Raw genomic sequence first — 14,744 nt, forward strand, 5'->3', positions numbered from 1 at the left:
ATAATAATAGTAATAGTAATAGTAATACTAATACTAATACTAATAATAATAATAATATCACCACCTCTACCATCGCCACCACCACCACCACTACAACTACTGCTACTGCTACTACTACTATTACTGCTACTACTACTACTGCTACTACTACTAATAATAATAATAATAATAACAAGGACAAGAACAACAACAATAATAATAATAATAATACTAGTAATAAAACACCTCACTCCACTTTATAAAGGCCATGTCTTTACGTCACAGTACCTTGAGCTGCGGTTCAGGTCGCGGGCTGTGCGTCTGCTGGGCACCATGTGTCAGCTCATAGTGATGTTCATCTATATGGGCGTGTGCCTCTACGCGCCCTCCCTCGCCCTCTCCACCGTCACCGGCCTCTCTGTTCTCGGCTCCATCGTGCTTATGGGCCTCGTGTGCACCTTCTACATCTCTGTGGTGAGTGGCAAGGCGGGGATCAGCGAGACAGCCACAGTGTACGGCCAGACTTGCTCGAAATATGTGATCGGCGAGATGAAACGAAGCAGCGGGTTAGGTCTGCTTCAGTGTTGGTCAGTTTAGCTTCGTCCATCTGTCTTCCACAGCATGGACGCGGGCAGAGTAGAGCCCGTCAGGGTGGAATGCCAGCTGAGTCAGCATGGGGGGGGGGGGCACGGCTATGGAGGGGCAGGATAAGTGGATACAGCATCAAGGACGGCTGAAGTGGGGGACAGGGCGACCATCTCGGCGGCTGTATTCGAGGCAGACATTCTTCTTATGATTCTGCCTCTTAGAGCAGAGCGAAGGGCTGCTGTGGCGGGGCAGTCGAACAAATAATGATGTAGCGGCCACTCCTCGAGTTGGTGGCAGTGGGGGCAGGGTTCAGGATTCCTCCCTGTTAATTGAGAAGCAGGGGTAGCCCATCCTCGGGCGACGTAGGAACACGATGAGCGAGTTGGGTGGGCGAGGTGGGGCGGAGAGGGACTCATAGTTGGCAGCTCTTGCATACCAGGTTGCAGAGCGTCAGTCCTCTGCAACTCGCTCCTCGATCGACTGAGCCTGAGATGCTGGCCCCTGCTTTCCTCTTAATGCGAGAGGCGGGTCATGAGGGGGAAAGTGATGTCAGGTAGGGTGGTTGCTGAGTGAGGACCCTGAGCTTTAGGTCCTCCCGTCGATCACGTGTCTGGAGCAAGTGTGGCTGGACCGTTAGAGGAGTTGACGGAAATTCAAATCAAATCAGGTCTATCTTAAGTTTGGTCCTTTAAACTTGGTTCATTGTGGATTATGCCAATTTGATTCACTCAGGTTTATCAGTGCCTCCTTAGATCCAGCTTCCTTAACCGACGGGGCTGTGTGGTTGCAGCGTGTGAAGGTCGTGGACAGCAAGATGTAATAAGCAAAATAAATCGCTTAGGAAAAGGCGTTAGGGAGCTTCCTTAACCGACGGGGCTGTGGTTGCAGGGTATGAAGGCCATGGACAGTAAGATGTAATAAGCAAAATAAATCGCTTAGGAAAAGGCGTTAGGGAGCTTCCTTAATCAACGGGGCTGTGAGGTCGTGGACAGTAAGATGTATTAAGCAAAATTAATCGCTTAGGAAAAGGTCTTAGGGAGCTTCCTTAACCGACGGGGCTGTGTGGTTGCAGGGTGTGAAGGTTGTGTACAGCAAGATGTAATAAGCAGAGTAAATCGCTTAGGAAATGGCGTTAGGGAGCTTCCTTAACTGACGGGGCTGTGGGGTTTCAGGGTGTGAAGGCCGTGGACAGTAAGATGTAATAAGCAAAGTAAATCGCTTAGGAAAAGGCGTTAGGGAGCTTCCTTAATCTACGGGGCAGGGCGGTGTGAAGGTCGTGGACAGTAAGATGTAATAAGCAAAATAAATCGCTTAGGAAAAGGCGTGGGGGGGCTTCCTTAACCGACGGGTCTGTGGTTGCAAATGTTAGATGTAATAAGCAAAATAAATCGCTTAGGAAATGGCGTTAGGGAGCTTCCTTAACGAACGGAGCTGTGTGGTTTGCAGGGTGGTGTCAAGGTTAATCAAAATAAATCGCATAGGAAAAGGTGTTATGGAGCTTAACCGACAGAGCTGTGTGGTGTCAAGGTTAAGCAAATTAATCGCATAGGGAAAGGTGTTAGGGAGCTTCCTTAACGAACGGAGCTGTGTGGTTTGCAGGGTGGTGTGAAGGCGGTGGTGTATACTGACGTGATGCAGACGCTGCTCATGTTCGGCGGGGTGCTGCTCGTGGTCATCATCTGCTGCCAGGAAATCGGTCTGGGCAGGGTCTGGACCATCGCTGACCAGGGCGCCAGGATAGAGTTCTTCAAGTGAGTCGCCAGTAGTTTAAATTTCAAATGACCGAAAGTGCCAGAATGAGCAGTGGGAGTACCGTTTGAGTCGTGTGAAAATGAGTATGTTTGAATTATAACCGTGAAGCACAACTCTCTCTCTCTCTCTCTCTCTCTCTCTCTCTCTCACTTCCTGTGTGCGTGTGTGTGTGTGTGACGGAAAGTGCCAGAATGAGCAGTGGGAGTACAGTTTGATTCGTGTGAAAATGAATGAGTTTGAATTTTAACCGTGAAGCACAACTCTCTCTCTCTTTCTCTCTCTCTCTCTCTTCCTGTGTGTGTGTGTGTGTGTGTGTGTGTGTGTGTGTGTGTGTGTGACGGAAAGTGCCAGAATGTGCAGTGGGAGTACCGTTTGAGTCGTGTGAAAATGAATGAGTTTGAATTTTAAACGTGAAGCACTGAATTTAATCTCTCTCTCTGTCTCTCTTCCTGTGTCTGTCTCTGTCTCTGTCTGTCTGTCTCTCTCTCTTCCTGCGTGTGTGTGTGTGTGTGTGTGTGTGTGTTGAGAGGAGATAATATGGCGTGCATTTACTTTCACTAAATCTACTGTCATTTTGCGCACATATAAAACCCATTTATTCGAATCAGCTTCATAAAATATCAACGACACTGAAATAAATAAATAAAAATAACCACACAGTAGTCATTTTAAGAGCCAATATTAGAGTTAGGTTTATAATATTCAACGACACTGGAGTTATAAGGAGAAAAAATATATATATGACTGTACAGTAAAAGGCCGAGGATGAGATGGAGGGATGGAGTGGAGAGGTATATGAGAGAGGGGTGTGTGAGCTGGGAGCAGGGCTGTGAAATGGCGGGGGACAGGACGACATGGAGGCGACTTGTTTGTGGCCACCCCTTACGGGATTCAGGTGACTGGCAATAGGTAGATAGATAGATAGATAGACAGTAACAGGACGCACTACAGCCTCCCGTTTCTGCCCCAGCATGAACACAAGCCCCTTCGTGCGTCACACCTTCTGGTCCACCACCGTCCTTGGCTTCTTCTTCACCTTGGAGGTCAACGGCATCAACCAGCCCAGCTACCAGAGATTTGCGTCCATCGGCAACCTCGCTACGGCTCAAAGGTTAGATGCCCTTGTTTATATCTCTGTCTATCCATCTATCTATCTACCTACCTATCTATCTGTCTATTTATTGCCAGACGCCTTAATCCCGTAAGGGGTGGCCACAAACAACTCACCTCCATGTCGCCCTGTCCCCCGCCATTTCATTGCCCTGCTCCCAGCTCAAACCCGCCTTTCTCAAATACCTCTCCACTCCATCACTCCATCCCTCCATCTCATCCTTGGCCTCCCCTTCCCTCACCCCGCCTCCACCTCACTCACATACACTCTCCTCGTCAGTCTTTCACTCTCCATCCTCTTCACATGGCCAAACCACCTCAGTGTGTTTCTCCTAACGCTTCCTATCACATCCACATCCACACCACAACGCTCCTTCACTTCATCATTTGTCAGTCTGTCTCTCCACGTAACTCCACATACACAGACACTCACATACACTCTCCTCGTCAGTCTCTCACTCTCCATCCTCTCCACATGGCCAATTCACCTCAGTGTGCTTCTCCTAACGCTTCCTATCACATCCACATCCACACCACAACGCTCCTTCACTTCATCATTTGTCAGTCTGTCTCTCCACGTAACTCCACACACACATACACTCACATACACTCTCCTCGTCAGTCTCTCACTCTCCATCCTCTCCACATGGCCAAACCACCTCAGTGTGTTTCTCCTAACGCTTCCTATCACATCCACATCCACACCACAACGCTCCTTCACTTCCTCATTTGTCAGTCTGTCTCTCCACGTAACTCCACACACACATACACTCTCCTCGTCAGTCTCTCACTCTCCATCCTCTCCACATGGCCAAACCACCTCAGTGTGTTTCTCCTAACGCTTCCTATCACATCCACATCCACACCACAACGCTCCTTCACTTCCTCATTTGTCAGTCTGTCTCTCCATGTAACTCCACACACACATACACTCTCCTCGTCAGTCTCTCACTCTCCATCCTCTCTACATGGCCAGACCACCTCAGTGTGTTTCTCCTAACTTTAAATTTAACGGAGAATAAAGTCGATTGTGTTAAAAGTAAAGGAAGCTGTGGAGATGAGAAGGGAGACTGTTTGTGTATTTGTTGAAAGAGGTTTAGAAGTGTTGCAGATACGAAAGCAGAGATGTTGGTGGAAGTTCATTGTTCGTAAGACTGTGGTATAAAAGATTAAGCTGAGAGGAACATGGTGGATAGAAAGAGGAAGGGGACAACGGGAATGACAAGTAGCGAAGATTAGAGCGAAAGCAGAGGTGCATATTGAGGGAAAAGTTGAGTTAGATGAAATAGGAACAAATGGATCTTGAAAATGTGTGGAGCTGATGAAGGGAGTGCGTGGCTAGGAATGCGAGGGTAGCTAGGAGTAAGAATGGTTCAATTTGGTGGGATGCCTATGTTGAATAAGCAGTGGAGGAAAAGGGGAGACGAGAGTGAATGCAAAACAAATGAATGAAGGGAATGTACTGAGGGTAAGAAGGGTGTGAGGAGATTCGTTGAGAAGGCAAACACAAAATTGCACCTCACTACAATCTCGCGGAGTCGCATAATGAGTGAGTGCGGACACATTGCATTAAGTATATACAGTATATTCAAATTCACTGATGTTAAAATTCACAGCAGACTTCGTATAGAAATCCTCAAGGTAAGGCCTGATAACACAGAATTCACATATACTGTACAAATACTGGCCCAGCATAACTAACCCTTCCCCAATCCACGTATCGTCCCAACACAAAAACACGAAGGACCGTTTGTAGTGCTCAGATCAGTGCTTCAGCTCAGTACAGGGTACTTCATTGACACACTCACTAATGCCTAACATATATGGGCCTCGTAAGCCTCTTGTTTTTACTAGAAATTGGGAATCTCTTTTGCCGTGGGTGTGTGGCTGGTATGGCTCCGTTTTATTTCTGCTAAATGCTTGTTGTGTGTTTTTCCCAAAGGCTGGTCATTGCTTTTGACGTGGGTGTGTGGCTGTTAAAAGGTATCTGTTTTATTTACGTGTTTTTCCCACGTGCTGGTCATCTTGTTTGCCGTGGGTGTGTGGCTGGTGTGGGAGCTTTACGTACCGTCTAATGCTTGTTATGTGTTTTACCCAAAGACTGGTCATTTCTTTTGCTGTGTGTGTGTGTGTGTGTGTGTGTGTGTGTGTGTGTGTGTGTGTGTGTGTGTGTGTGTGTGTGTGTGTGTGTGTGTTAATTTACGTGTTTTTCCCACAGGTTGGTCATCTCTTTCACCGTGGGGGTGTGGCTGCTGTGGGGTCTGTTCTACTTCTCCGGCCTCGTTGCCTATGCCGCCTTCAGAGACTGCGATCCCTTGGCCTCTGGCAGGATACAGAAACCCGACCAGGTCATCCCTTACCTGGTCATGCAGAAGCTGGGTCACCTCACTGGCGTTCCCGGGGTCTTTGTGGCGGCTGTCTATGGAGGCGTCCTTAGGTGGGTGATGTAGTGGGGCTTCCTTCTCTTAACAGCAGCTATCATCATCACTCTTATCATCACTCTCACATCCATCATCACTCATCCATAATCACTCTCACATGCATCATCACTCACATCCTTTATCATTACACTCACATCCATAATCACTCTCACATGCATCATCACTATCCTTTCTCATCATCACTCTTACCCTTTCTCATCACACTCAATTCCTTTATCAATAGTCTCACTATCATCACTCTCACATCCATCATCACTATCCTTTATCATCACCCACACATTCTTTATCATCACTTTCACATGCATCATCACTCACATCCTCCCTCATCACACTTACATCCTTTATCATCACCCACATCCTTTATCATCACCCACATCCATCATCACTATCCATCCCTCTCACATCCTGTATCGTCACTCTCGCATCACTCAATCCTGCATCATCCTTGAACATGCTTGGGGTTTATACTGGAAAGATCATATTGTATCTCATATTTGAACTGCTGTATCTCATTCCTCCATCATGTACTGTCCATGTACTTTCCTATCTATCTATTTATCTATTGCCAGGTGCCTTAATTTCGTATGGGGTGGCCACAAACAAATCGCCTCCATGTCACCCTGTCCCCCGCCATTTCACTGCCCAGCTCCCAGCTCACACCTCCTCTCTCATATACCTCTCCACTCCATTCCTCCATCTCATCTTCGGCCTCCCCCTCCCTCTCCCCCCCTCCACCTCACTCACATACACTCTCCTCGTCAGTCTCTCACTCTCCATCCTCTCCACATGGCCAAACCACCTCAGTGTGTTTCTCCTAACGCTTCCTATCACATCCACTTCCACACCACAACGCTCCTTCACTTCCTCATTTGTCAGTCTGTTTCTCCACGTAACTCCACACACACACATACACTCTCCTCGTCAGTCTCTCACTCTCCATCCTCTCCACATGGCCAAACCACCTCAGTGTGTTTCTCCTAACGCTTCCTATCACATCCACACCACCCAAAAATATAAGTGTTCCATGATGTCACACCAGAGGCAGTCTACAGTTCATGGAGGAAACAGCGCCATTGTGCTTCTGTTTTCAGGTGCATCAGTTCTTATCCTATTGATCCAAGGATATATTAGTCCACATTTCTCAATATATCACTTTCCTTTTTTTCTTTTTTTTTAAATATTATAGCTATCTATTGCCAGACGCCATAATCCCATAAGGGTTGGCCGTTTGACTTTGAGTTACTTGTTTTACGGAGAGGGGCACTAACCCTCCACCAACCCACTTGTTGACACGTACGGAGCACGTATGGTTTGGTTATATGGTTACCACCCAGCGTTGTAAATGATGTCTTGGCTTACAGGACTATCATCATTTTCTTCCATCCACATGACAATACTGAGCCTACTACTCCTTTCTGAAGTTCTCCTGCAGCCATTTTGTTCCAGTTCCCTCTCCCTATCACAGCTTTCACAGCACACATTAGCCTTCCTCTTCAGGTGACTATTCTCCACATTTCAAACTTTAGCATTTACTTACACTAGTCATGCAGGAAAAAAATAAATATATATAATAAATTTCTTGATAAAGTTATCATCTATGTATGTATCAAACAACACACGGGGGCAGGGTGGCACAGTGGTAAAGTGTTGGACTCGGGACCGTGGGGTCATGAGTTCGAGCCACGCCTGGTAGCTGCCATGCCGAGAGATGTAACACCCTCCTGTCACCTAGCGGGGCTATATGATCTAATAAGGTCCAGCTCGAGGGATAATTTCCTTTTCAAACACCACATTCATACTTACCAAACACTGTCCCACTCTCCACACAGTTCGCTGTCCAGTAACGGTAACTCTATGGCCTGCCTGCTGTGGGAGGATTTTTTGAAGGACATTCCATACTTCAGCAGGATGTCCGATGCCGCAGCCACCAGGGTCCTCAAGCTGATATGTAAGGCTTTCTTCTCAGGTTGTCAGCAATAGTTCAGCAGTTTTGTGGGATCCATAAACTTTAAAATTCATTCCTCGTGTTATCAATACACTCAGCACTGCATGTTGTCCACGGCGCTGATAATTTTATACAAAGGAACCAGAGTATAACATTAGCATAGCGGACTGCACAACATTTGCCTTACATCCTGGTACACACTATGTTATCCATCCAACATCCAATCTTACGTTGCCCCAAGAGGAACGTAGAAGCCCAGGGCTAGGCAAGTTGGTCCTGACATGCAAGATGAGAGTGACCAGCCTCACTCATCCCTGAGTGGCATTACATGAGCAATAAACCCCAACCACCCCTTGGATATAAACCTTCACCGGCTCAGTCCGATTAGAGCGCCGTAATTACCCACTAATTTTGTAACACTGGTAGTAGTAGTAGTAGTAGTAGTAGTTGTTCCCTAGGCAGTCTGGCCGAACAGCCCCGAGTCCCTTAGGTTACTGATGGTGTGTGTTTGCGGCAGCTGTGGTGATGGGCGTGTCTGGCATCTGTGTGGGGGTGCTGGCCGGCAACCTCGGCAACATTTTCCACGTCATCACCAGCATCTCAGGAGCCGTCAAGGGTCCGATCCTGGGTGTCTTCCTGGCTGGTATGAGTACACCCTGGGTAAACACAAAGGTGGGCACGGGTTCGCACTCTCCAGTCTTATTATTCATCGTCTAAATCCTACGTTATCCTGTAAGGGATGGCCATAAACAAATCGCCTCCATGTCGCGCTGTCCCCCGCCATTTCATTGCTCTGATCTCAGCTTACACCCCCCCCTATCTCATATACCTCTCCACTCCATCCCTCTATATCCTACGTTATCCCGTAAGGGGTGGCCACAAACAAAACGCCTCCAAGTCGCTCTGCCACCCACCATTTGACTGCCCTCCCCCCTCCCTCATATACCTCTCCACTCCATCCCTCCACCTCATCCTCGGTCTTCCCCTCCCGCTCCCTCTCTCCACTTCACCCGCATACACCCTCTTAGTCAGTCTTTCACTCTCCATTCTCTCCACATGTCCAAACCACCTAAGTGTATTTCTCCTAATCTTCTCAACCACATCCACATCTACCCCACAACATTCCTTCACTTCATTCCACCTCATCCTCAGTCTACCCCTCCCTTCACTTCACCCGCATACACCCTCTTAGTCAGTCTCTCATTCTCCATTCTCTCCACATGTCCAAAGCCTTACACTCTCCACATATCCCTTATTATTTCATCATCCAGTCCTACGTTGTCTCATGAGGAGCGTGTTAGTCAGAAAGGATGGGATGGAGGGATGGAGTGAAGAGGTATATGAGAGAGGGGGGGTGTGAGCTGGGAGCTGGGCAGTGAAATGGCAGGGAACAGGGCGACATGGAGGCGATTTGTTTGTGGCCACCCCTTACGGGATTAAGGCGTAATAGTAAAAAAAGGATGAGATGGAGGGATGGAGTGGAAAGGTATATGAGAGAGGGGGGTGTGAGCAGGAAGGTGGGCAGTGAAATGGCGGGGGACAGGGCGACATGGAGGCGATTTGTGTGTGGCCACTCGTTACAGGATTAAGGCATCTGGCAATAGATAGATAGATAGACAGTCTGCTGGAAATCTATCTATCTATTGCCAGACCTTAATCCCATATGGGGTGGTCATAAACAAATTGCCTCCACGTCGCCCTGTCCCCCGCCATTTCACTGCCCTGCTCCCAGCTCACACCCCTCTCTCTCACATACCTCTCCACTCTTTCCATCTCATCCTTGAGCTCCCCCTCCCTCTTCCCCCCTCCACCTCACTCACATACACTCTCCTCATCAGTCTCTCACTCTCCATCCACTCCACATGGCCAAACATTGTAACACACGCCAGTAACTATATATATCAACACATCCACACAAAGCCACACAGACTCACAAGACCCAACCACAATCAACAGGGAGCAGTGTTGGGCTTCCTGGTGGCCTTCTGCTACAACGTCTGGGTGGTGGTGGGCAAGTTCCTGCGGGGGGGAGGACACCCTGCCCACCTCCCCCTCTCTGTTGACGGCTGCCCTGAGAACCTCCTCCAGCCTGTCAACGCCTCCACCATCGCCTTCGTCAGCAACATCACCACCGCCACACTCAGCACCAATCTCACCACTGACCTGACTGCAGACTTCACCACCATGGCACCTGACGCTACCAGGTTAACAGTGTCACCAAACGTGAAACTTACTCTTTAACTACAAGTATTTGGTTTAGGTAACATCATTCAAATGGTTTCCTGTACACCAGGAAACCATTTACTACGCTGGGTGGTAACCATATAACCAAATTATGGAGCCTGGTGGTTTAGTGGGTAATTAAGGCGCTCCAGTCGGATTGAGCCGGTGAAGGTTTATATCCAAGGGATGGTTGGGGTTTATTGCTCATGTAATGCCACTCAGGGATGAGTGAGGCTGGTCACTCTCATCTTAAATGTCAGAACCAACTTGCCTAGCCCTGGGGTCTTACGCTCCTCATGGGGCAACATAGGATTGGATGATGGATGGATGCAACATCATTCAGCAAGAGAACTACTCATGAAATTACTTTTTGACAATAAGTAAAGCAAGAGAAGATGTTACGCTCTCTTGCTGTACCTCTTAGTTGTCTGGAGCTTCATCATCATCATCATCATCATCATCATCATCCCAACATTTCTTTTCCCAACCAAGGATGTGGTGGGACAGGGTCAGAGGGCAAGAAAGAAAAATGGACGGAGGAGGACTAATCAAGAGAATGCCTAGTTAAATGAGCCACATTCTCATTCACTCACCATTCAAGCTCCTGGAATCCTGACTCCACATCACAGACATAACTTTCCACATTTATGTCTATTTATCTATCTATCTATAGCCCGACGCCCTAATCCTGCAAACGGTGGCCGCAGACAAAACGCCTCCAAGTCGCTCTGTCACCCACCATTTGACTGCCCTCCCCCCCACTCACTTCCCCCTCCCTCATATACCTCTCAACTCCATCCCTCCACCTCATCCTCGGTCTTTCGTACTTCACCTTACTTACCAGCAAGAACCACTCTCCTGACTGTCACATCACATCGTAAAAAAAGAGGTGCCAAACTGAGTCATACGTTAATACAAGATTCTTTCAAGCAACTCAATCCCCTGTCAAGTTCCTAGCCTTGTCAACCTCCATGCCTCACTTCCTCACACACTCCTTCACCATAACATCAACCTTCTTCGTCTTCCACACCTCCAACCTTCACGCTGAGAAAGACATACCCTTTTCACTATATTATTTACATCCATCCTCTTCCCTGCCAGTTTCCTAGCCCTGTCAACTTCCATGCCTCACTTCCTCACACATTCCTTCACCATAACATCCACCTTCTTCGTCTTCCACACCTCCTCCAACCTTCATGTTGAAACAGATTTATCCTTTTCACTACACTATCTACATCCATCTATCTATCTATTGCCAGACGCCTCAATCTCGTAAGGGGTGGTCACAAACAAATCGCCTCCATGTCGCCCTGTCCCCCGCCATTTCATTGCCCTGCTCCCAGCTCACCCCCCCCCCTCCTCACTCATATACCTCTCCACTCCATCCCTCCATCTCATCCTTGGCCTCCCCCTCTCTCTTCCCCCTCTCCACCTCACTCACATACACTCTCCTCATCAGTCCATCCTCTTCCAATTACCATACCATCTAAAGCCACTCTCTACACTCCATACCATTCCTCACTCCACATCTTTCATGACTCACACTATTTCTCGTCCTATCCACACTCCACACTCATTTCCCAAAACCTTCATTTCTACAGTACTAACTCCAGGCTTTTCATTCCACACCAATCTTGCATTCAATGTTACTGTGGCACTCAAACTTCTTCATTTGGTCCTTTAGCATAGCCTCCATAATCATTCCTGTTTCACATCAGCACCTGGTTTGGTCATGTGGAGAGGATGGTGAGCGTGAGACTGACGAGGAGAGTGTATGTGTGTGTGGAGTTACGTGGAGAGACAGACTGACAAATGAGGAAGTGAAGGAGCGTTGTGGTGTGGATGTGGATGTGATAGGAAGCGTTAGGAGAAACACACTGAGGTGGTTTGGTTATGTGGAGAGAATGGAGAGTGAGAGACTGACGAGGAGAGTGTATGTGTGTGTGGAGTTACGTGGAGAGACAGACTGACAAATGAGGAAGTGAAGGAGCGTTGTGGTGTGGATGTGGATGTGATAGGAAGCGTTAGGAGAAACACACTGAGGTGGTTTGGCTATGTGGAGAGGATGGAGAGTAAGAGACTAACGAGGAGAGTGTATGTGAGTGAGGTGGAGGGGGGTAGAGGCAGGGGGAGGCCAAGGATGAGATGGAGAGATGGAGTGGAAAGGTATATGAGAGAGTTGGGGTGTGAGCTGGGAGCAGGGCAATGAAATGGCAGGGGACAGGGCGATATGGAGGCGGTTTGTTTGTGGCCACCCCTTACGGGATTAAGGTATCTAGCAACAGACAGAGATAGACAGACCTTCATAGCACCTTCCACTTTCTTTTCCTCTGAGACTCCACTCTTCCCTTCCTTTGCATATTTACCACTCTCCACTAAACCACCCCACAACTGAACCTATCACTACTTCAAGTCTCTCTTCATTCCCCATCACATCACACTGTACGTCACCTTCCCCCTCGGCAACCATCACTCTGCCCTCATTCATATATGGTTCCAGATCACGATGTTTACATTCACAAAACTCTGCACATCCACCCTTCATCACTCATTCTGTCCTCATCCCCCTCTCAATAGCCTGACTTTTTTTTTTTTTTCAGTAATAAACCCGTCCATACACAATATATGGTATGTGTACTGAACAGCCCTGAGTACATTACATATACTTATCTCATTCTGTCTGTCTGTCTGTCTGTCTCTCTCTCTCTCTCTCTCTCTCTCTCTCGCCTTAATCCCATAAGGGGTGGCCACAAAAAATCGCCTCCATGTTGCCCTGTCCCTCGCCATTTCACTGCCCTGCTCCCAGCTCACACCCCTCTCTCTCATATACCTCTCCACTCCATCCCTCCATCTGATCCTTGGCCTCTCCCTCCCTCTCTCCCCCTCCACCTCACTCACATACACTCTCCTCATCAGTCTCTCACCCTCCATCCTCTCCACAGGGCCAAACCACCTCAGTGTGTTTCTCCTAACGCTTCCTATCACATCCACATCCACACCACAACGCTCCTTCACTTCTTCATTTGTCAGTCTGTCTCTCCACGTATCTCCACATACACATACACTCTCCTCGTCAGTCTCTCACTCTCCACCCTCTCCACATGGCCAAACCACCTCAGTGTGTTTCTCCTAACGCTTCCTGTCACATCCACATCCACACCACAACGCTCCTTCACTTCCTCATTTGTCAGTCTGTCTCTCCACGTAACTCCACATACACATACACTCTTCTCGTCAGTCTCTCACTCTCCACCCTCTCCACATGGCCAAACCACCTCAGTGTGTTTCTCCTAACGCTTCCTATCACATCCACACCACAACGCTCCTTCACACTTTAACACAGATATCAAACCACTCACTCACGACACTCTTACACAAGCTTGACTGCCATTATAAAAACCCTTACCAGTAATCAGTGGCTGTTCTGTCCATACCATACACACACCAAACCTTCCCTATACCCCACTGATTACCTTGCCATATGCTTTTCCCAAATCCTCAGGGGAAAGGGACTGAATAGGGAGGCTGCCAGAGATTGAGCAGTGTGGAGAGCTGCCATCAGATGACCAAATTTGACGCAGGCAGGCATGTTGGAGCCTTTATAAACAATGGCGGGGGACAGGGCGACGTGGAGGCGATTTGTTTGTGGCCACCTTGTACGGGATTGAGGCGTCTGGCAATAGATAGATAGATAGTTCTTTTCAGATGCAGTTCCCATTCTTCCATTTCATTTGAGCTGGGAGCAGGGCAGTGAAATGGCGGGGGACAGGGCGACGTGGAGGCGATTTGTTTGTGGCCACCCCGTATGGGATGAAGGCGTCTAGCAATAGATAGATAGACAGAAATCCCCAACCACTAGTTAAGCCATCCTGTTCATCACTCAGTGTGTTGATATATTGCTTACTTATTCCATGATAATTCTTCCACATAACTTTCCAACAACAATCAACAGACATATCACAATCATTTTTGCACTGAATTCTCTTACTTTTTTTTTTCTTTCACATGGGCACAACTACAGCCTTTGGTCTTATTCCCTGGTAATGATTCAGTGCGTTTAATTCTTTACATATGCAAATGTTTGAGGGTGTGTGGTGTGGTGCCGGCAGGGGTGAGGGCAGGACCGTGTATGACGTCTCCTACTGCTACTTCGGCATCACTGGCATCCTCATGACCCTCATCATCAGCAACCTCATATCCTTCTGTACTGGTGAGCTGTCTTGTTGTAATGTCCACTCAGCACTGGTAATATAGTCCTGGCACACCAACAGTTAGCTCTGGCAGCACCGACAAACTGGATGGCAGTACACCGACTAGCACCAGTAGCGGCAGACGGTGGTACCTTTTATCAGTGGTTGGGATCAGGCAGTTCCAGGTGGTAGTGCATCAACAGTCAGGGCTGGTAGCATTGGTGGGAATGAGTGGTGATGCAGCACAGATAGGAATGGCAGTCCTGGTGGGCTGAGTTGCATCAGCAGTAATTCCTGCTCTGTTACCTGCTGTTGTCATGCAGTACCAGTATGTTGTGAAAGGTGATTAGAATGGCAAGACCATAATTCTAGGTTTAGGTAATGCAGTTCCACGGGACATTTTAAAATTCTGAACACAGCCCCTCTATACAGACCCAACACCACTTTTTCACAACACATAATTCAACTTTAGAATCTGAAAAATAAAATGTACCATAGTTTATCAGATGCACATAC

At 47.9% G+C, this 14,744-nt stretch overlaps 1 protein-coding gene across 1 annotated transcript in view; it reads left to right on the forward strand.

The window, feature by feature from the left end:
* LOC145389779 (sodium-coupled monocarboxylate transporter 1-like) overlaps positions 1 to 14,503 on the forward strand; it is an 18,149-nt gene extending 3,646 nt beyond the window's left edge. Inside the window, exons 3-11 of the mRNA XM_080264942.1 lie at positions 265 to 453; positions 2,167 to 2,318; positions 3,290 to 3,430; positions 5,648 to 5,866; positions 7,700 to 7,818; positions 8,333 to 8,487; positions 9,772 to 10,019; positions 14,148 to 14,248; positions 14,310 to 14,503. Of these exons, the coding sequence (XP_080121068.1) occupies positions 265 to 453; positions 2,167 to 2,318; positions 3,290 to 3,430; positions 5,648 to 5,866; positions 7,700 to 7,818; positions 8,333 to 8,487; positions 9,772 to 10,019; positions 14,148 to 14,248; positions 14,310 to 14,503 (1,518 nt within the window). The remainder of the gene's footprint in view (positions 1 to 264; positions 454 to 2,166; positions 2,319 to 3,289; positions 3,431 to 5,647; positions 5,867 to 7,699; positions 7,819 to 8,332; positions 8,488 to 9,771; positions 10,020 to 14,147; positions 14,249 to 14,309) is intronic.
* The last annotated feature ends 241 nt before the right edge of the window (positions 14,504 to 14,744 follow it).

The sequence above is a fragment of the Coenobita brevimanus genome, unplaced genomic scaffold (genome assembly GCF_032717465.1).
Source record: "Coenobita brevimanus isolate Jiangsu-jjx unplaced genomic scaffold, ASM3271746v2 jjx.HiC_scaffold_2065, whole genome shotgun sequence".
NCBI lineage: Eukaryota > Metazoa > Arthropoda > Malacostraca > Decapoda > Coenobitidae > Coenobita > Coenobita brevimanus.